We start from the raw sequence: 19315 nt of genomic DNA, 5'->3' as shown, positions 1-19315 counted from the left end.
AGTTCTTGGTATAAGCTTTCGTGTGCATGCACACTTGACTATGGCAGACCAACACGGCTACCTATCTGCAAGATAAAGTTCTCTTTCGAAACCCAAGTCATGTCAATCTACCACATTTCATTTAAAGAAAATAAAAGCAAGTCGCGACTACAGTACATGTGGTTCCCAAGTGTGTTGATGTATTTTTTCCTGCTGCCAAACACACAGACATATTTAGAAGGCAAGTTACTGTGCCTCTTAATAATGTCTCACAGAGTACTAATGAATACAGAAGATCCATTTATTGCCTACTATCCATTGTCCAGCTCAACACAGCCAAAGGTTATTCAATCCACATACTTCATTGCATCATGTTCTGTCCACCACGACAGCTACTAAAGAGAAGAAAGTTATTTAAAAAAACCACACACACTAATAAGTCTAACTAGGGGGAAAAATTAGGAGTGGAAGGCAACTAACTTTACCCTCCGACACCTACTGAAATGAAGGGACCGAACTTTGTCGCGCTCCTTAATTTCAACAGGTCTGCTATGAGGCAAAGTTAGCTGGAAAGAGTTACCCCCCTAACTTCTTGTTCTGCACCCAGAAACCGCATGAACTATCATCCATTACGTTCTCAGCAAAAAATATCCTCTCTCCCGACACACCGTTAAAGCCTGCCTCAGCGACTACTCTCTTCCCTTAAGTGGGAAATAAAACTTTGCTGCACCAGCTGCAGCGGGACACGCGCGCGCGCGCGCGCGCGCTCCAACCCCCCAGACCCAGCGGGAAGAACGCGAGGCCAGGACCCAAGCTGCGCACCGCGTGACCTGGCGGCTCCCGGCAAACAAACACGCACCGTCCGACTGCTGGCCGCCGGGCTGATGAGGCGGCTCGTGGATGGCGGGCGACATCCCGCTCCGCACTCGCCTTCCGACACCGCAAATGGGAGAAGAGCCCCAATTCGCTGGCTGGGGAGGCCGTAGGCAGGGCAGGGCGGAGAAGGCGCCTGCGCGTCATCCGGGTATTGTACAGGGCTTCCCTTCTTCGCTCGCTGGTGAGCTCCTGTTTTCGCCGCCTCAGCTGTGAGGAGAGGCGGAGCTGAGCGGGTGGACGGCGTCTCTGTGTTTGGTTTCTCTGTCTATTAAAGGCGCCCTCTTTCCCCAATGGCTATTGGTTTTATTCTTCTCTCCCTTCCCCGAAACCACGTACAGTACACAGATTTAATAAATGAATCAGTGCAGGATTTATGTATAAGCTAAACAAGCTATAGCTTAGGGCCCCGCTCTCATGGGGCCCACCAAAAAAATTAAAGGAAAAAATCCCTGGATGTACATTTCCAAAATATAAGAGAAAAAAACAAATAAAATAAAACCTACATACAGCAACAGTGTTTTGTGTTGTGTAGGCTCCTATGGTGTAAGTAATGGGCCCTGCCTGCTAGCCTGCTCCCTAAAATATCACTGGTTTGCTCATTTCTATATACAGTGGTACCTTGGTTCTCAAACTTAATACATTCAGAAGTCTGTTCCATATAGCATATATTCAACACAAAAACAGCGACAATTTGTTGACAGAGGACGGCTGGACATATAAAGGGCCCCATTACCTTCAGTGACTTAGGGCCTCATCAAACCTAAATCCGGCCCTGGTTCAAGGACAGGTTCCCAGAAGAGGCACCATGGCCTCGATCTGAATTAGGGAGGAAGGCAACGCTAGACCTCTTTTGCAAAGGATGCAGAAATGTCGAAAGGGCGCCGTGGCCTAGTTCGGCTTCCAGCACTCGCTCCACACACTGCGCTCCAAAAGAGTGTGCCATGTAGTGGTTAGAGTGTCGGGACAGGACCTGGGCTAGCAGCGTTCAAATTCTAGCCGGCCGTGAAGCTCCCTGGGTGACCCTGAGCCAGTCGCTGCCTCTCAGCCTAAGCTACCCCACTGGGTTGTTGTGGGGTTTAAATGAGGAGGACTGCCTTGAGCTTCTTGGAGGAAAGGTGGGGCACAAAATAAATAAAATGAAGTGTAGCATCTTGCTTACGAAAGCTCATGCCCCCCAAATTTAATATGTTGTAGGGCTGCGTTTTTACACTACTGATAAGTGCATTTTAAAATGTAGAGCTTATACTTAGGTATATAACTCTTGCTGGGCTGAGAATTGCTGTGGTCATTTTCCATCCCATCTACTTACCATTTTTTCTCTTTTGCTTTAGTGCTCTGAATGCTGGATTCTTTTTATTTCTTCCAGGAATTATTTTGTAGAACTGTCCTTGCCAGTTTCCTAATACTGGATGGATGGATGGACTGACTGACAGGTCAGACTGCTGGAAGCAAAGGTGGATCTAGGGAAGCACAACCGTTGGGTTGCACCAGGTGCAGAGCTTCTGGGGTGCTGCAACAGGTGCCACAACTATGAAGTCCAATGGAAGGTGGGGGGGACAGATTTTGGCATTGCACAGGGCACCACTGAACTTTGAGATGCCATGGTCCACCACTCCTGGAAGATGGGAGCCAGTTTGCTTCGTACTAAGCAGCTGTACTGCCTGCACATTTCCCCCTACACCTCTGTGCATAAAAGTTTAGGTAAGCAAGAAGCATCTCAGTTCAAGGACACATTCCAGCCTGCCAGAAACACTCAAGGGGAATACAAAGCAGGGCTGGTAAGTGGTGTGGAAAGTCCCAAGGGCAAGATATCTCACATCCCTGGTTTAAACTAATGTGCAAAGCGGGCCTAATTCAGTTTCATGTCCTGTGCATATCTACTGTAAGATGCATGACAACTCAAGCAGGCCTCTTGTTCGTAAGTCAACACAATCTCTTAATAAATTAAGTAAGTTTGCTGGAAGGCTGTCATTTGATGAGTAGCAAATTGAGAGAGTCATTAGCTCTCCCATGTAAAATCTTGGCTTCTTGCATTCACTGTGAACTTGTATCATGGTTCTGGTTAACCTATCTGTTAATTATGAAAGTATCAAGTTGTTATTTACTCTGAAGAGCAAGATCTTTCTTGGCACACCCCCAGACCTCACCCCAGATCACTGAGGCACAACCTACCATATGGGCAGTTTTTGAGAATAAGGGGTAACTGTTCCACAGAAACTCATTTTGTATGTGAATCTCATGTTACTGAGTAATCAGCTACTTGGCAGTGGCTTACAGCTTAAGTAAAGCTTCACAGGTTTCATGACCTGATCTTTGTCACTGATAAGGGTGCATATATTTGAAGCTATTTGAACACTTCTTGATCAATGGGTGGGAGTTTTCACTTATTGGGAGCAAGTCAAACTAAAATTATTACAGGTAGGTAGCTGTGTTGGTCTGATGCAGTCGAAATATATATATATAAATAAAAAAATTGTCCAGTAGCACCTTAGAGATCAATTAAGTTTGTTCTTGGTATAAGTTTTCATGTACATGCACACTTCTTCAGATACGAAGGGGAGATACGGGGAGAGGTATCTGAAGAAGTGTACATGCACACGAAAGCTTATACTAAGAACAAACTTAGTTGGTCTCTAAGGTGCTACTGGAATATATATATATATATATATATATATATATATATATATATATATAATTACATTTATATTTGTTATAATGATTCCATATTCTAATGATATACACACAACACACACACACGTATTTGCAAATTTGGGCCTTCGATGATACAGAAAATAACAATATATTAAAACACTTTGCTAAGGTTAAATGACAAGGAACTCTCCCTAAATAGTATTGGTATTTGGTAACCAAAGATTTATTCACCTACAAAATCATTTATATCTGTTATGAGTTTCGGGGAGAGGGATCCAGCAAGTGTTAAAATATAAGCCAAGCTAGCTTCTGTGTTGAGGTGATAGCCTGGGTGATGAGGCATTAAGGGAAACAAAGGAATGTGGATCCGTGTAAGATGACTGTCTACTGGCTGGTACCGGTAGTTAGAAAAAACAAAGGCAAAAGTTGAGTGGTAGTGGTATGACCTGGAAGTAGAGCAGCAAGCTGGAGAGAGAGATCAGATGCTTGAGAGCAATGTTTTATTCCTGTTGGAATCCAAGGCTGCGATTATGGCAGAAACAAGACTGTTTCTGATGTCCATGCTGTGAGCCCCTCCATCGCAGGCTCAGATTGTATACGTATATGTAAATAAACCATTTATCATAAAGACACCACAATCTCTGCTGTGACTAATTCCCAAAGGAAACATTAACCCAGGGTAAGTGCCTGGAACCCCTGGAATTTCGCACTGTTCAGAGATTGGGGTGGCATGCAACATATCTATATAAGAGAAGGACAAACAACAGGAGATCTTGTAGTAGATAAATATTCTCTTTCAATAAAGGCTTGAGGTTTTCCATTTATTTAGATTCCAAAAGAAATTGTATCAAAGAAAGCACTCAAATCTTATTTATTTCTATGTGATTTTTAAATATAGTAAACTTACAATCTCCAAAACATTAAAAACAGGGCCGGAAAGATTAAAAATGTGGGAGGGCTCTTTTATCTTTTCTCTGCCCCTTAATTTACCACCGCATCTCCTTCCCCTTGCCTTTTATTCTCAGCTGTCTCAGAAGCTGAACATAAGTCTAGGTGAAAGAGAAAAAGGCCTAGAGGAGAGAAAGAATCAGCGTGTGGCAGACTGGTTGAGCATTCTTCTCCTGCCTTCTCATTCGCCTTTGCAGACGTCCTCCCCAGGCAAGTTGAAAGTTATGTCAAAGGAAATATGTGTGTTCGATGGCATCATATGTAGTTTTACAGTAAAAAATATGCAAGACACAGCAAGACGATGAGCATCCCATTGCAGGAGAGAGCGCAGCATTAAATCTCTGCTTGTGTTTTTAGTGTAGAACACCAGCTGTCATTTGCCCTGCAGTCTTCTTTGGGGATTAGAAATCTCCTTCATGGATCAGAAATCACATGTCAAAGGTCGTTTTCTGTTGGTGTTGGCAGGCTTGCCACTTTGGGCGAGGATGTTGGATGGATCAATCATCCTGTGGGAATAATTCCAGGAGAGGGAGGCAGGTAGGCAAAGATCAAGTTACAGGGAACCAGGCAGAGGGCCTTCTCGGTAGTGGCGCCTTCCCTGTGGAACACCCTCCCACCAGATGTCAAAGAGAACAACAACTACCAGGCTTTTAGAAGACATCTGAAGGCAGCCCTGTTTCGGGAAGCTTTTAATGTTTGATGTATTATAGTATCTTAATATTCTTTTGGAAGCCGCCCAGAGTGGCTGGGGAAGCCCAGCCAGATGGGCGGGGTATAAATAATAAATTATTATTATTATTATTATTATTATTATTATTATTATTATTATTAATTATTATTATCACCTCAGGGCTTGCTCTCTGGCCAGACTTTTTTCTCCCCACCCTGAGTGATCTGCCATCAACTGCTCTGGGGAAAGGGTTTTAGTATGTTAAAATTGCTTATTGTGTTTTTAAAATATGCAACTTAATTATAATCTGCCTTGGAAGAATTTGTATCCTGAAAGATGGGATACAAATAATCGTAACAAATAAATGGAAAACGGAAAATCAGTTTGGCAATATCTTCTTCAGGGGGGTAGTTTTTAAAACAAGACAAAACTATCATGGTTTCTGGAGCAACCCTTAGCTCTGAGTAGCTCGCTAGAGTGATGTGGAATGGACAATTTTCCAGTGCTTTATTTTTCCATGGAAACTCTTCCTTAAGTTCATCAGGAATGACAACTGGATGTCAACTGCAAATACAGTATTAGACTAGTTTCAACATTTTTAGCTTCATTAACTAAATACAAGTAAAATAAACTTGCTAAATTAGATAACTGTCTAGAGCAGGGTGGTCCAATGTGCAGCCCAAGGGCCACACACGACCCTCAGTGCCTCTTTTGGCAGCCCTCAGCAACATTTGACACCCCTCCAGCCCTTGTACTGCCTTCTGAAAGCTGAGTAAGCAAAGCACTGGCCTTTGGGAAGGAGGCATGAGGGCTCTAACAGAGTCCTAGAGTCCTTTCACCTCCTTTCCAAAGCCTGGTTAGCGCTTTCCCAACTTTGGGGAGGAGGTGGGAGGGTTCCAGGACCCTGCCAGAGCCTCCCTTAGCAGGCTTTGGGAAGGCAACCCTTTTCCAGAAAACCCACAACAGTAACTCATTATTATGTTAATTAAAAGACATTGAACTGTCTTTGTGTTAACAAGCCCAAGCATGTTTTATGCTTATATGCAGTTGGACAATTCAGTTCTTATGGGCTTAAAAGTTACCAGTTATACACCTGCAAAATGGGAGCCAAATTGATCTTTGTGTCAAGGCTGGGCTGTTATATGCAAATAGTTCATTCTGTAGAACTCCACATATTCCTTTGCAATGGAGGCTAGTGACACTAAATGCAGGTGGTGTGGACAGGGCCCAAAACCTTTTTGAGGGCTGTTGTAATGACTTACCTGTGTCTGCAGAAGGTCTTAAAGGGGAGCTCAAATCCATCCACTCTATAGTGATAATTTTGATTGACTAAGAGCTGGCTCTCACAAAGTAATTTCCACCATGTAATGGATGGTGGTGGACCTGCCACTATGCCATTCTCTGATGGAGACTCTGTGTGTGTAAACTGGTACCTCTGTGTGGTGATCTTTCAAGCAGTGCCAGTTTGTACAGTACCTCACATTTGTCAAATGTGAATAAGTTGTCAATATAGTGTGGATAAGGAACACATACTGTAGTATTTGCCATTGACTGCATACTCAACATGATTCCAAAGATGTAGCCTGAACAGAATAATAATAGGCATAGCATGGTTGAACTTGATATATTTTAACAAATATACTGTCTTCCCAGTTGTTGTTTAGTCGTGTCTGACTCTTCGTGACCCCATGGACCAGAGCACGCCAGGCACTTCTGTCCTCCACTGCCTCCCGCAGTTTGATCAAACTCATGCTGGTAGCTTAAAGAACACCATCCAACCATCTCATCCTCTGTCGTCCCCTTCTCCTTGTGCCCTCTTCCCAGTAGCTACAAGTAAAAACCCCTACCCCACAGCATTCTTTAGAGATGGAGTATTGAGGATGAACTGGAGGCATTTTATTCTAAGCTGGGTGTGAAGAATTTCCTGCTGATAACTGCAGACACCTGTACACTTAGATTGTGTTTCAAACACAAACAGGTGCACCATATCATGTGTGTAACAGATGCTAGACTCAGATACCTCTCTTGGCACCCACCACCCTGCCCTTTTAAACATTTTTAAAATGTCAATGAGTTTTTCCAAATGTGCCCCAACTTCCCAAAACGCTGGAGACCATGTGCTGCTTCATGATAAAAACAATGTGTAGGGTTTACCCAACTCTCCTGAGTCAACACCTTTGTTGAGAAGGAGTTTGCCACCGCTCCTTATGCTCAAATTATTACTTATAAGCATAGTTAACATTTTCTATGTAAAAGAAATAAAAGGTGGTCAAGTGGCTTGCTAAGTAGAGTTCTCCAAAGGAAATCAACTAAATTGGGAGAAAAGTATATCTAGTTGCGCACTGTTTGGAAGGTATACTGAATGAATCTCCATAACTAAATCCATTTTTAAGGTTTGAAAAGCAGGCTTTATTTAACAGGCACATTTTAAGAATACAGGGCTGTATGGTGTTCTTTGCCACTTGCTGATACTTCTAAGTGCTTGCATTGCATCCCCCCCATGACTGCTTCAAGTAAAAAAGTTTATTGCTCTATATAGGCTTCTAAGATGACAAATGGTTACTAATAACCTGCCATACAATTGCTGTACTAAGGTAAAAAAAAACCTGATTAAAAACTGACATTCAGCATTAATCAAGAAAAAATGCAGCAGAACAATGAACACAGCATAAAGAAAAACAGTTTAACACAAACATGTTGAGCTTCTTTATATTATCCTGTTAATTTTGTGCCCTTTCAGCTGCCCAGGTAAAAGCCAGGTATTAGGTGATAACCAATATTAGTCATACTCCAGAGCCATTGAAATAAACAGACTTCCATAACTTGTCTGCTGATTTTAATGGCTGTGCTCTGAATATGACTTAGCTGAATATAATCTATTGCTTTTAAGGTTAAGGCTATAACTTATCATCCATCTATTGACATAGAACTCCTGAGGCTCTGTGACTTTTATGCCAACAGAAAGCCAAACCAAAATTAAAAACAGAGTTACACATTAAAATAAATTAATTAATTAGAGTTCCGTATATTAGGTAGTATGTTCTTGGTTTGATTAATTCCCTTGTTTCTCTCGTATATGCAACTCTCCCTGCAGAAGCGTGCCAAATCTGGTCTCCACAGATGAGAGCACTACTTCAGCATGAAAGTAAAAAAAACAGGCACCTGGAGGGAGACTGTGAAAGACTCGTATAAAACGTGGATAATTCTTAAGGAAAACATTTCATGAATTTTAATGTTTTAATGGGTTAAACTTTCAAAAGGTTTCAATATTTTATCTTTTTCCTGAGGCTTCCTAACTTGACACTGAGAGAAATACTTCCTACAGGCTTTGTTTTTTTACTTTAAATTACAACCAGGTAAGGCGTTAGGCAAATGCAGTGGGTAACTATATAAGGCTGACAAACTACATATGAACGATGTAAAAAACTATCAATGCTGCACACTTTATTTGATATACTGGTTACTCACTGAATGTACCTGCTAAACTTATTTTGAAGTCAGCTTGCCACACTTTTCAATGAGCAAACTGGAGGGTAATACATATATATTCACTTAACATGCCTAAGGTGACTGCTGCTCATTACAGGTCACTTTCGCCATACAATGCTGATGAAAATGAGGTATAATCCAGAGCTCCAGGGACACCACCTGGACCTTTGTAGGCAGGCATTCTTTTGATGCAGTACTGAGCTTGTTCGGGTGGCAGTTCTCGAAGCAGCTCCTCAGCAAGAATATAAGGCTGCAAAGATTTATAAAAAGGAATTTCTTCAGAGGTTTTCCTGTAACTTCTCAACATCAGAAAAAATAATAATATATGAAATATTTATTGTTTGTACCCTACAGTGGCAATTCTATAAGGGCTGGTCAGAAGCCCAGAGAAACTGTGGTATGCCATAAATATATCATACTGCGTTCTCATAGATTTTCCTACCAGTTACGCTAGGGCATTTCTACATATTTTACAGGCCTCTGATACAATTGATTCACACAAGCCACATGACACCCATGTGTAGCTCCTCTGATCCTTGGCATTTTTCACTGCAAGCTAGGATTGTGCAGCAACCTGCCTGGACAAAATTGTGCTTTCCTCATTAGAAAATTTGAGCTTGTGTGTACTTTTTAATTTCAGCTGCAGAATTTGGGGCCTGTAGAATTTGTAAAATTTAGGTCAAGTTTCTTTAGAATTGCCACAAGCAGACTTGTCACTCTGGTTTGCCAAAACCATACTGCTGCTATCCTTTATTTAAGCCATGTGAGTATTATTTAACCTGCTGTTTTTAACCTAGGTTATAGAACGTTTTGTTCAGCTTTTCTAGCATTTGGGTACCTGCATGAGCTGAGGAAAATGGAAAATCCCACCATCTGCAGACAAAAACACTGACCTTATCTGAAGCCAGGATCTTGAAAGAAGCAATAACTTGTTCAGCAGTGTCAGTGTCTGCAGTCTCTCTGGTCATGAAGTCAATAAAAGATTGGAAGGAGACTGTTCCCTGACCGTTGGGATCAACTAAGGACATGATTCGGGCAAACTCAGCTTCACCCTTGGATAGGATTCAAAATCAGTCATGGTAGAGGGAAAAATCAGAAAGAATTATATAAGCAAATATATACAACCTCACAGTTTTGCTTTTTAAAATACAAAATTCACTTGTGTGTCCAAATTGTCATTATTTTTATGTACGCAAAAAATTCTTTTAAGTATTTTCAGATAGGAAGGGGTTATTTCATAGCAATGGGTCACAAAGAGAGGTAAGCAGGCTTAAGCCCACTGAAATCTGGTGCTTTATTCAATTGTGGTCTTGAAGCATAGCACAAATACCAAAGCTAAGCATAATAAACCAGAGGTGGAATCAAAAGTTGTGCTATTACGATAGTTTGGTCAGCACAAGCGTTTCTGCTTGCCATATGGAACAATCTCCCCTCTTCTGGGGGTTCGCCTGACCACCCAAAGCAGGTGGGGGCATGCAGAGGAGGAGACCGGGGAAGTCTCATTGCAACTCATTGTGCTGGCTCCTGTTCACACAAATGTTCAGTTGAATCAGGTCTCATGAAATTTTAAACAATCAGTTTATGGAGCTGCTTGGTTTTATTAAAAAAAATAATTAAAGGATTTACTTTATCCAGAAAAGAAATAGAATATATTCTGGTGTATTTGTATGCCTTTGTGAACATAAAATTTATCTGTGGATAAATAATGTTTAAGTTAATGTCTATGTCCACAAAGGCATACAGATACATTTGTACATGGCTATAGGGGTGAAGAAACAAGTTTCGTAAACTAAGATTTTGAGTAACTTGAGTTTGGCTGTGGGTGTTCTATGAAAGCATCCATAATTATGCTAGGGCACCTGTAGTGTAAAATGCTGTACAGTGGTACCTCGCAAGACGAATGCCTCGCAAGACGAAAAACGTGCAAGACGAAAGAGTTTTCCGTTTTTTGAGTTGTTCCGCAAGACGAATTTCCCTATGGGCTTGCTTCGCAAGACGAAACGTCTTGCGAGTTCTTGCGAGTTTGTTTCCTTTTTCTTAAAGCCGCTAATCCGTTAATAGCCGCTAAGCCGTTAATAGCCGCTAAGCCGCTAATAGCCGTGCTTCGCAAGACGAAAAAACCGCAAGACGAAGAGACTCGCAGAACGGATTAATTTCATCTTGCGAGGCACCACTGTATCTGTAGCTCATGGAACACTTTAACAAATCAACTATATCTTAAAATTCATACCAGATCATAGCCCATGGAAATTAAGCAGGCTCTGAAGTCATCATGGTCCATAAGCCCATTCTTCTTCTGTTGATGGGAAGAAGTACATAGAACATAGCAAGAAAGGTGTCACAAATCACAAGCAAAAAGTTCATCAGGATCCCCATGAAGTTAAAATAACCCCACCATCAATTGCATGATACACAGCGTGTTTTTTTGATGGACCAGTCCAACCATCAGTTGAAGGGAGGAAGAAGTAGATTACATGAAAGCAAATATCACCAGAAATGTCAGAAAAGGGCCAATGAAATGCAGCAAACAGAATAAAAGAAGACAAAGTGGCAATGGGAAAGGAAAGTTTAACACTGGAGTGGTATACATTTAATTGTTTTTAACATTAGTGTTGTAACATCTGTCAAGAATTACAGTGCTTTTAAAGAATGTAATATAGGCATTGTTGGCATGTTCCCCCAAAACTGATTTTTTGAGCAGAAAGTACTTATTTGTGGGACTTGGAATTATTTTATAGCTTTATTTGTTGGAGTGATGGTTTGCTTTGCATCCAATTATTGGATTCCTTTGCCTGGGATCAGGATAAGTGGAACTAAAAAGTTGCATGTTTTACCCTGTGGTGGTTTTTTTAAGCTCCACTGGAAGGCAATTAGATTAATTAAAGTAAGACTATTAACTGCCGAGATCTAACTTTTAAATGAGACATTGATGTGGAGGTTACTTGAACTGATTGCCATAGTTTATTTTACTATTTAGTTTGTTTTCCTGTATTCTTTCCATCTTTCCTAAACTGCAGAAGCAAGCTTTATTCCATGGGAGGGGTAGTAGTAGTAGTAGTAGTAGTAGTAGTAGTAGTAGTAATAATAATAATAATAATAATAATAATAATAATATATTATTATTTACATCCCACCCATCTGGCTGGGTTTCCCCAGCCACTCTGGGCGGCTTCCAACAAAATATTAAAATACAGTAGTTCATCAAACATTAAAAGCTTCCCTAAACAGGGTACCTATGACCTCCAGGTCTTGTTGGACTACAGCTTCTAACATCCCTGACCGTTGGCCAAGCTAGCTGGGGCTGAGTTCAACAACATCTGGAAAGACCCAAATCTCTCATATTTGCTTTAACTGCACTGGTACCCAAGCTGCCAGATTGTCATGTCATGCAGAGGAACCACAGAAGAGAAGAAGGTACACAAAAAATTAATTTGGGCTATTAAATCAGACCACTGATCTATCTAGCTCAGTACTATCAACACTGACTTTCAACAGTGTTTCAGATGCGACATTCCCAGCCCTATCTGAAGATGCCAGGGATTGAACCTGGGATGTTCTGCATGCAAAATGATCCCCTGCCACTGAACTAGAGGCCTTCCTTTACTGACCCAGAGAGAAGTGAGAGCGGTTAACACATTCTGCTTACCAACGGAAATCACTTGCCTCCCCCATAACTGTTCATCCAGAAGGACAAACCTGGGTACCATATAGATAGATGATGGTAGGGGAAGAGGTGTTCCTTGTTATGCTAAGGGCCAGATGGAACACCTGCGGAAGTTCCATCAGGGAAGGACTGAGGTCTCTGACCACCAGTTGCTTATCCCTATCAAATATAAGCATGTAACAAAAATGAACTCAAAACAACTCTACTCTCCAATAGAAGGGTCCAATGGCATCTAGGGAATGGGGAGTTCTGATGCTCATTGCTTCGTGTCACAAGCAATCTATTCCAAAGGGGCTCAAAAAACACAAACAACTTTCCACAAGGTAATTTCAGTTGTAATGGCTGTTGTATGTGGGGAAGAATTAGATTTCTATCCAAATTAGATAGAACTTATTTAACAATCATTAAATTATACACCAATGTCAAAATTATTGCCATAAGAAAAGGTATTTGGACAAATTACTAGCTAACAAAAGCACATTTATTGTCTGAATAAACAATGGTGTGAAAAGGTCTGTTCTCTGCAACAAACACACATGCATCCCTTCCAGCTATTATCACCTAATTTAAGTGGAATAATCCCTAGAAAATCAGATCAAGGACATTAATAATTGGATCCAATATGCGCCAGCATTTAAACCATATTTATCAGGCAGGATCTTAATTTTATGGATCTTTACTGATTGTTCTTCACTGAATTAAACACAGCATTTCCTTTTATTTTTCTGCTTAAGTACATCATCCAATCAAAAGCACTTTTAGAAACAACAGAATTAATTAGCTCAAAAGCAATTTTCTTTTGCAGCTGTTTCTAAACAGGAAGAGTAATACATTCTAGGAGCTGCTTTTTTTTTTTGCCAGGCATGAATAAGCACATGCATAAGAATGTTATAGAACTATGTCTGAGAAATGTGAGCCAGCTAGCCAAACGCCACTTAATAATCTAACCCAGTGGTTTTCAACTAGTTTGTCATGGCACGCTGGGCTGCCTTGAAGGATGGTCAGGGGTGTGCAAGCAACACTGGCCTCTGTTCCTCTTTCCTTCCCTCCCTCTTCTGATGCCCTCTCATGTCTCTGCCTCCCAAAGGCTTGTGTGGCTGTTTGTTGCAGCTACAAGCTCCCCAGGCAAATGGTGCCTCTGGGGATGGCCAGGGAGTGCTGGTTGCCAGGAGCTGAGGTGGCCTCAGAGTAAGCAAGCAAGCAGGTGAGGGAGTCCAGCCAGCCAGTCCGCCAGCCCTTCCTGTTGGGAATGGATAGACAAGTGGGAGGCTGGGCAGGCAGGCAGATGCTGCACTGGCCTTCCTTGGGCTTGCTGTGTGCAAGGCCTGCCTGGGGCTGAAGGGGAGCCTTTCCACCATGCATGCCTGGCAGCGCTCCTTGCTGACACTGCTGCCTACTAAGGTAAGATGCTAGCCTCACGTTCACCTTTGGCCAGTCTCCATTGGGTCACTAAGGCTGGGGGCATCCTCTTCCCAGGCCCTTGTGGGGCAATGTGAGGAGGCACCTCTTTTGGGGGCAGTGGGTGGGAGTTCAGAGAACAGGGGCAGTGGCAGTGGCTGCCCGGAGAACTCCCAAGAAGAGTAGCTGATGGAACACTCCACAAGAGAGGGTGTTCAAGAAAGGGTGAGAGGCTGCTAGCTATACAGGCAAGGGGTGACGTGACAGGGTTCCTGAGCCCCACAGGTGTGTCGCAGAAAGAATGGTGGTTGGTCAAGGAAGCCATGGACTCAAAAAGGTTGAAAACCTCTGATCTAACCTATTAATATGTGCAATTTCTGCTTGATTGGCCTTAGAGACAGGTGTCAATTACTTCAACCATCAATCAATCCCTTGGCATATTTCACATTATGCTTTGTGCAGCACCTAAACATGTGGTTGGTGGAAAGCATAAGTGAAGTCGTACAAAAGGTAATAGGGTGCTGTCTGAAATTATGGATGAGTTCTAGGGGTGGTTGTTGCTGAGTTGTTGGAAGGTATTTAACAGTTCAGGAAGCTGGTATGGAACACTGGAACAGGAAGTACAGGAAATCGATACAGAGAAGACGACCTTTGATTCAACTGGATTACAGACCCAGACCAAGCACTTCAAGGATGGGAATGGATGCTTAGATTATGTCAGATAGATATCTAATATCTGGAAATACCTTAAATCTAAACAGTCTATATTATTGAGGTCACTAGTATTTTGATTAGTTGGAAACTGGGAGTGAAAGTTACTTCCAGTTTCAAAGCCTGCAGAGGACTGGGGCTCTTTTTCAAATACAAATCCCAACATTGTTGTTCCCCGTACTTCTCCTCTGCCTCCCTGACTCAATTTGTATGCATTTTACCAATTTATGCTTCAACATTTCAGCCTTCACTTCTTGATAAGGGAGTATAGGATCACACACACAAAGTATTCATCCACATCCCAAAATACTGAGATATAAAGTGGATTTCTTCAATAATCCTGACTAAACCGGGTCATGCACACCCTTCATTCTTTGGAAGTATGTTTGAAGGTTTTGTGGGGTTATGCTGCATAGACCTGCCCCTGCAGCCACCACATTCTCCAACCATGTTCTGGCCAAGATCATGTGGAAGAACACTATGTACATACATATGTTAGTCTGCATATAGAACCCAGGCCCAGCCCAACCCAAAATACAGCTGGAGGGGACATGACTGGCATGAGCAGGGCTATGCAAAGCAGTCCCACTCACACATTATTTTGATGCACACAAGGGATTTGAATTAACCTTTTTTCACAGAAATGGGGATGAGTGGGGTGGAGAAAGAAGACAGTGACTTGAGTACAAGGACAGGAATACTGCCAGGAAACAGGAGAGACGAGAACTATATCAAGGCTGTGTGGAGACATTTCTGGAATGTTTATGCTTCTCTGGATGAGAAGCTCTGGTTGGCCAGGAGTAAGGTAAAGGTAAAGGGACCCCTGACCATTAGGTCCAGTCGTGGCCGACTCTGGGGTTGCAACGCTCATCTCGCTTTATTGGCCGAGGGAGCCAGCGTACAGCTTCCGGGTTATGTGGCCAGGAGTAAGACATTCCAAATAGATTTGGGGATGCCCTGAGTGGGCACTTTTTGGGTAGAAAAGAAGATGTGAATGGCAGGTAGGGGCTTTGGGGAGGACTAAAGGAAGGCTTAATAAACAAACATTAAGACAGAAGCAGAGAAGCACACACATGCTTTCTGGCACACCAGTTTCAGGTTGAAAAAAGAAAGGAAATGGGCTACTGTACCCTGTCAAAGTGATTAAACGATGCTCTAAATTCATTCATTTGTTGCTGGGTGATTCCTTTGGCATCTCTTGTAAGAATCTGATTCTCAACTTCATTGATAGTTCGGGCAATGGTGGTCAGTAACAGCTCCCATCCAACACGAATATGCTGTGGCAGAGAAACCGGGATGCTTTAAAGACAGCCCAAGAGAAAACCGACTGGCAGATTGATTGAAACTATTGATAAGTAGAACTGCTACCAAATACATAAAAGAATGATAGGTCAGAGGAAACCTACTCACTTAAACCAATTTGTATTCTGGTTTTCTATTTATCTGCATTGTTCAATTAGCAACTGAATTTCAGACAATGTTTTGACAAGCTTATTTATAAAACACCAGTTACTGGCTAATAAATATTGTAGAAATATTGCCGTAAACAACATTTCAGGATGAGGACTAACCTGGCAGATTCGGAAAGGCTATGATGGGTGACTGCTGGAGAGATCCACTGCTAGGAATATTTGGGTTTGACTGTGAATAGACCTGCCTATTATTGTGGTGTAGCAGAAGTGACACAATCCCTAGATTATATGATCAGAGGTGGAGTCAACGGGGGGGGGGGGGCACTACGACAATAACACAGTGACCAAGGCTAATCATGGGGGTATATAAAGCGAGATTCAGCATTTTATAGTATAGGGAGGTACAAGGTGTGCCTCAGGTAAGCAAATCCTCAGCTACAACAAGCCAATCCCCAACTTCATTATCGGTGAAATACAAGCCAGGTGTGCTCTTCCTATGCCTTATTTTCAGCTGCAAGATGGAGGTTGAGGACAGGAGGGTGGGGACAAAGAGGAGGGTGGGAGTCAGAAGTGAAAACAGGCTTGTGTGTGTGTTAAGTGTATGTGTGTTTGTGGTGTGTGCACTGAGGGTGTGCTGTGGGTGTTCATGTGATGTGTATGTGTGCGCACAAGAGAGTATGGGTTACCACAATCGTTTGTTTTGGCCACACCCACTTTTGCTTTGGCCACACCCACTTTTGCTTTGGCCACACACTCCACGAACACGTTGAGGACTGGCCAAGGGACAATGTAGCCCTCAAGCCCTAGTCTAGAAGGAATGGGGCGCCATCCCTGCATTTTTCCAGATCATGGGCAATGCTAGGGACTACTTTTCACAACTTCATTTGGTAAGGAAGCTATGCCTCAGGTTTGGATGTAGCAAATGCCATTCCTCCCATCGCAACTTTTGATATTCCGTCTTGCAGTGTGCCTGAGGTTTTCTAGAAGATGGGAGATGGTACCCAGCTTGGTGCTCATCTACATGATGGAGAAGAGTCTCTGGAAGCAAGTATAGCAGTACTCTAGCATCTGCACTGGTTTCATGTGGCTTTTAGGGAACAATTTAAGAGAACTGGGCGTCCTCCAAATGACTGCTAAGGGGAGAAAGAGAAGTATTCTTAATGGCTGCCTATTTCTCAGCTCTGCTACTGCCTTCCTCTGGGAGTCTGTGACAAAACAGTAGCATCTTCTGAAGGCAGCTAAGCCCATTCTATTTTGCAAGCATTTAGTGGAGATAAATAGAGGGTTATTTTAGCTGTTATTTTTCTACAAGACACAATCTTTTACGATCCCATTTCATAAATCCTGTTTTATTGTTGTTGTTTCCCGACGTGAGCCCTGAGGGATATTGGGTGAGATATAAATCAAATAAACAAATGATTTGTTGGGCTGTCTTTCTATTGTGAAATGCAAGAGCAAGTTCATGGTTCATTTTTTAAAATGCCACCCATTTAAAGAGTGAAGGGGTGAATGCATTCCATTGCTATTTTTCCTGTGCAACTATCTACATTTAAGATCAGAAGATGCCAAGGTACACAGCAACTTAATCTTCTTAAGCGGCTTGCAATAGGACAGATGTCTTATAGCAGAATTAAAAAAACGTAAGGGGCTTTCTATAGCAGAAAGCATTCCATAGCTGAACCAGCTTTAGAACTGAGGCAGCAAAAAAGCTACATGTTAAAGCTATGAGACAGGCATTTGCCATGAACTGACAAGATGGGCTTAGGCTAGGCACACTTCAGTCTCAGGTGTGCAGGATGGTGACAGAGTTGAGCATTTAAATGTAGATCTGCCTCAATTACCAAAAGAGCGGCAGGTGCCTGTTTTTAATAGGGACATGAGTTTGAGAAAAAGGACTGGGGAATAGTAAAGAGGCTGAGAGTTCTTCTCTGGGAGCCCACTCTGGGCTTAGTATGCTGTGTGAACCAAGCCACTATCTGTGAAGCTCACTGAACAGTCTAAAACATTATATAAACACTAAGTATTGTTATATTGCAATGCACATTTTCCTGTTCTAGAACTGAATGAAAACACCCTTGATTTCTCATTTGAATTCACACAAGAATGCACCATAAAGTTGTGACTATCACCTTGAAAATCATGCAAACAGCAGCGATGCTGCATATAGGATCCATAACTAAAGAATGTGCTATATAACTAAATGACATAGAAAGAACTCAGTGGCTACCTCCATTGTATAATTGGTGTGCTTATTATCGAACACCAGGGCTTCTTGAATCAGTTGATGGTCTCCTTCTAGTTTGTCAATATTAAGTTTGTAATTTATGATATTGTGCTCAAACTGCTTTAATTGGTTCATCTGGTCCTCTAATGGCCCTGCTATGTCAACAGAGCTCCGGGCAATTTCCTGCCAAAGGGGAGAGTGAGAGAGAGAGGAAAAAATGTTAGTTTGCAAAATATATTTCTTCATGGTAAATACATTTTAAAGCAGCAGTAAACTTCACTTACAAAATTCGCAAAGGGAGGTAGGAACACTCATATTTGTGCATTGGCATAGATAGGTATCTGTATATAATAATCAGATGTGTGGGGAAATTTTGGTCCTCCAGATGTCATTGGGCGATAGGCCATGCTAGGTGGGCTGATGGGAGTTGGAGTCCAACAACATCTGGAGAGCCACAGGTGCCCCACCCTTGATGCTTGTGGTTGTTACAGAAGATGGCTTACTGCCTAGTTCCTATTAGCTGAAAACCATACTGTCCAACTCAAAGAGGGGAAAGGAAGGATTTGACACTGTGATCATGGTCCTGCTCACCCACTCTAGTAGCAATCAGCATGGAGATCACCCACAGATCTGGAACACAGAACACTTGCAAAACCCTTCATCTGGAAACACCCCAAATTGTGCATGCTCTACTTAGAAAGCAATTCCAAAACGTTTCTCCGCCTGCACCACCTTCTTTGATGGTATGAAAGTGTTCACTTTTTTTTTTACTGTGAGGATGAGTCGTAACACTGTTATGACCTCAAGCGGTGTGTAAAACATATATAGACCTTTCTGCCTCTGTTTGCGCTCCACATCTTCTCTTATGTATCTTGTCATTGTCTCTGTTCTGCATGTCACATCCCCCTTGGTCTCCTTCTTTCAATCCTGTCTCCATGGTCACATCCACACCATGCATTTAAAGCACTCTAAAACCATTTAAACAGGCATGGTTTCCCTCAAAGAATCCTGAGAAGGGTGATTGTAACTGTAGCTCTACAAAGGGTTGCCTAACAACTTTCAGGACCATAAACAAACTACAGTTCCCAGAATTCTTTGAGGGAAGCCACAACTATGTTTGGAACTGTATCCCCACCATTCAGTTGGGCTATGTACCTTTCCTTATGGAGGCGCTCCTCAGTAGCAAAATTGCTCTGCATCAACCACACTAGTATCTTCTTCGCTGGACCTCCAGTACAACAAGATTCTCCCCATAATGCCATTGTCAAATTCCCAGTTTTCTTGCTTTACCC

General features: G+C 42.2%; 2 protein-coding genes and 1 long non-coding RNA gene across 6 annotated transcripts in view; 1 reads left to right on the top strand and 2 right to left on the bottom strand.

Moving 5' to 3' along the window:
- MTR (5-methyltetrahydrofolate-homocysteine methyltransferase) overlaps positions 1–1025 on the bottom strand; it is a 59076-nt gene extending 58051 nt beyond the window's left edge. The window contains exon 1 of one of the 2 annotated variants that reach the window (XM_083496799.1): positions 839–1025. In XM_083496799.1, the coding sequence (XP_083352925.1) occupies positions 839–893 (55 nt within the window). In that variant the 5' untranslated portion in view covers positions 894–1025. The remainder of the gene's footprint in view (positions 1–838) is intronic. The other variant, XM_083496803.1, reaches the window with a different exon arrangement.
- A 1240-nt stretch (positions 1026–2265) lies between these two features.
- On the top strand, positions 2266–9575 carry LOC310704052. 2 transcript variants are annotated; one of them, XR_014524528.1, is made up of 3 exons: positions 2266–2402; positions 4533–4665; positions 9412–9575. It is a non-coding gene; the product is annotated as an uncharacterized lncRNA (long non-coding RNA). The 2 variants fall into 2 exon arrangements; XR_014524529.1 differs by lacking the exon at positions 2266–2402 and adding an exon at positions 2411–2633.
- Positions 7511–19315, bottom strand: part of ACTN2 (actinin alpha 2) — a 53437-nt gene continuing 41632 nt past the window's right edge. For both annotated transcript variants that reach the window (XM_083496820.1, XM_083496821.1), the window contains exons 17-21: positions 18027–18206; positions 15518–15664; positions 10845–10910; positions 9508–9666; positions 7511–8864 (exon numbers count right to left, since the gene is read on the bottom strand). In XM_083496820.1, the coding sequence (XP_083352946.1) occupies positions 8706–8864; positions 9508–9666; positions 10845–10910; positions 15518–15664; positions 18027–18206 (711 nt within the window). In that variant the 3' untranslated portion in view covers positions 7511–8705. The remainder of the gene's footprint in view (positions 8865–9507; positions 9667–10844; positions 10911–15517; positions 15665–18026; positions 18207–19315) is intronic.

This window comes from Podarcis liolepis (assembly GCF_965112155.1).
Source record: "Podarcis liolepis genome assembly, chromosome: 3".
Classification (NCBI taxonomy): Eukaryota; Metazoa; Chordata; class Lepidosauria; order Squamata; family Lacertidae; genus Podarcis; species Podarcis liolepis.
The sequence above is the reverse complement of the archived record's forward strand: the minus strand, read 5'-3'. Positions and strand labels throughout refer to the sequence as shown.